At 50.7% G+C, this 2,411-nt stretch overlaps 1 protein-coding gene across 1 annotated transcript; it reads left to right on the top strand.

The window, feature by feature from the left end:
* Positions 1 to 769: 769 nt before the first annotated feature.
* Positions 770 to 2,015, top strand: LOC309684378 (olfactory receptor 14L1-like; the record flags this gene model as incomplete). The annotated part of the gene is made up of 3 exons (XM_082500302.1): positions 770 to 868; positions 1,319 to 1,486; positions 1,974 to 2,015. Coding segments are annotated over 3 exons (309 nt in total), but the record flags the coding sequence as incomplete, so codon positions are not given.
* Positions 2,016 to 2,411: the final 396 nt, after the last annotated feature.

Raw genomic sequence — 2,411 nt, 5'->3', positions numbered from 1 at the left:
AGAGAGGGAGCTCCTGCCAGAAGTGCCCAGGCAGGATGATCCTGGCACCTCCGGCCACCCCCTGAACTTCAGACAACTTCTCCGCAGGAAGCCTCTGCTCTCCTCTCCCGCCTGCCCCACAGCCAAAGGGTCCAGAGCCCAAGATGCCTTCTCAGCAGCTGCACCTCCAGTCAAGGAGATGTGTGATTGTCCTACAAGTGATGCACAACATAAAAGCAAGTGCCATGCAGTGTCTCTGTCTGGAGACACTGTCACTGAGGAGAAGGATTCACTGCACGCCTGCCTGACTCCCTCTCCTCGCTTCATTTTTTCAGAGCACAGACGTGTTTCTCCTCGTTTCCCCACCCCTCTGTTGAACTCTGCATCTCAGGAGTTGGGAGGGGGTGCGGGTCAGCTTCTCTTCTGCCTCTGACTCTGCCTCTGACTCCTGCCCCAGAGGTGCCCTCATGGAAAGTAGGTGTCGAAGCAGTATTTTACCTGATAAGAGAGAGTGTCACTGAGTTTGTGGGGTTGGGAATGAGCTGGGTCATTCCTCATTCAGCTGTGGGAGGGGGATTTCTGTGAGGAATGGCATTGGGATTTCCTCAGAGAAGTCTCTCCCAGTTTGTCACTGCCTTTTCCTCCTTGGACAGGTCCCCCTGCCCAGAGGCAGCAAATGTCCAACAGCAGCTCCATCACCCACTTCATCCTCCTGGCATTGGCAGACACACGGGAGCTGCAGCTCTTGACCTTCGGGCTCTTCCTGGGCATCTACCTGGCTGCCCTCCTGGGAAACGGCCTCATCATCACCGCCATCACCTGCGACCACCGCCTCCACACCCCCATGTACTTCTTCCTCCTCAACCTCTCTGTTCTTGACCTGGGCTCCATCTCCACCACGCTCCCCAAAGCCATGGTAAACTCCCTCTGGAACACCAGGGCCATCTCCTATGCAGGATGTGCTGTCCAGCTCTTTTTCTTTCTCATTTTTATTTCAGCTGAGTATTTTCTCCTCACCATCATGGCCTATGACTGCTACGTTGCCATCTGCCATCCCCTGCACTACGGGACCCTCCTGGGCAGCAGAGCTTGTGTCCGCATGGCAGCAGCTGCCTGGGGCAGTGGGTTTCTCAATTCTCTCCTGCACACGGCCAATACATTTTCACTCCCCCTCTGCCAGGGCAATGTCGTGGACCAGTTTTTCTGTGAAGTCCCGCACATCCTCAAGCTCTCCTGCTCACACTCCTACCTCAGGGAAGCTGGGCTTCTTGTGGTTGGTGTCTGTTTAGCATTGGCGTGTTTTGTTTTCATTGTGGTGTCCTATGTGCAGATCATGAGGGCTGTGCTGAGGATCCCCTCCGAGCAGGGACGGTACAAAGCCTTTTCCACGTGTGTCCCTCACCTGGCCGTGGTCTCCCTCTTTATCAGCACTGCAGTGTTTGCCCATCTGAAGCCCCCCTCCATCTCCTCCCCATCTCTCGACCTGGTGGTGGCAGTGTTGTACTCGGTGGTGCCTCCAGCAGTGTACCCCCTCATCTACAGCATAAGGAACCGGGAGCTCAAGGATGCCCTGCGGAAACAGGCCCAATGGACGCTGTTTCACCGACAATAACCTACCGCCTCTTCTCCGCACATTGCCCAGAGTTTATCTTAGACCACGATCCTGAATTTTTCTCTTGTGATAATCCTGCTTATTGATATTTTTATGGGTTTATACTACTTTTTTTGAGGCTTGATCCTACTGGGTCTGACCCTTGCACAACACTGAGTCAGATGTAGCTGGTCAGATAACAGCTCTTAAATGAAATGGGATGTCCCAGGTAGAATAGGGAGAAAAGGGAGAAAGAGAAAAAGAAGACATGGGCTGAGATAAATATTGTTTAAAAGAACAGTAACAGAAAAGATATTATTACTACTACTAATAATAATAATAATAAACAAAATAAAGTGATGCAACACAAATTGCTGACACTTCCCAATGATTAACTCCCCAGCCTGTCCGGAGATGTGATCACCGATCCCCGCCACCCTGCTAACTCCCATTTATATACTGAGCATGACAACTATGGGATGGAACATTCCTTTGGCCAGCTTGTCTTGTCTGTGGCCCCCCACCTTCCACAGGAAGTTGAAAAAGTCCGTGACAATATAAGCATCACTCAGCAACAACTAAAACAATATGTGTTAGCAATGTTATTCTCAAAGTCAATCCAAAACACAGCAGCTACCAGGAAGGATATTAACTCTATCCCAGGCAAAACCAGGACAGCGTCCGCCCCTTATTCTATACCATCTACCTCATGCCCAGGTCTTACACTTTCCATAAATCACCACCATTTTCCTGTCTTTCATATATGTATATATGCACACAGATATCATTCCCTTAGTCCATGGCCCATCCCACTGAAATGTCCCTTGAGTTCATTTAGTCC

The sequence above is a fragment of the Vanellus vanellus genome, assembly GCF_965231255.1.
Source record: "Vanellus vanellus genome assembly, contig: HAP1_SCAFFOLD_53, whole genome shotgun sequence".
NCBI lineage: Eukaryota > Metazoa > Chordata > Aves > Charadriiformes > Charadriidae > Vanellus > Vanellus vanellus.
Note: the sequence above shows the minus strand (reverse complement) of the source record. Positions and strands in the feature narration are given on the sequence as shown.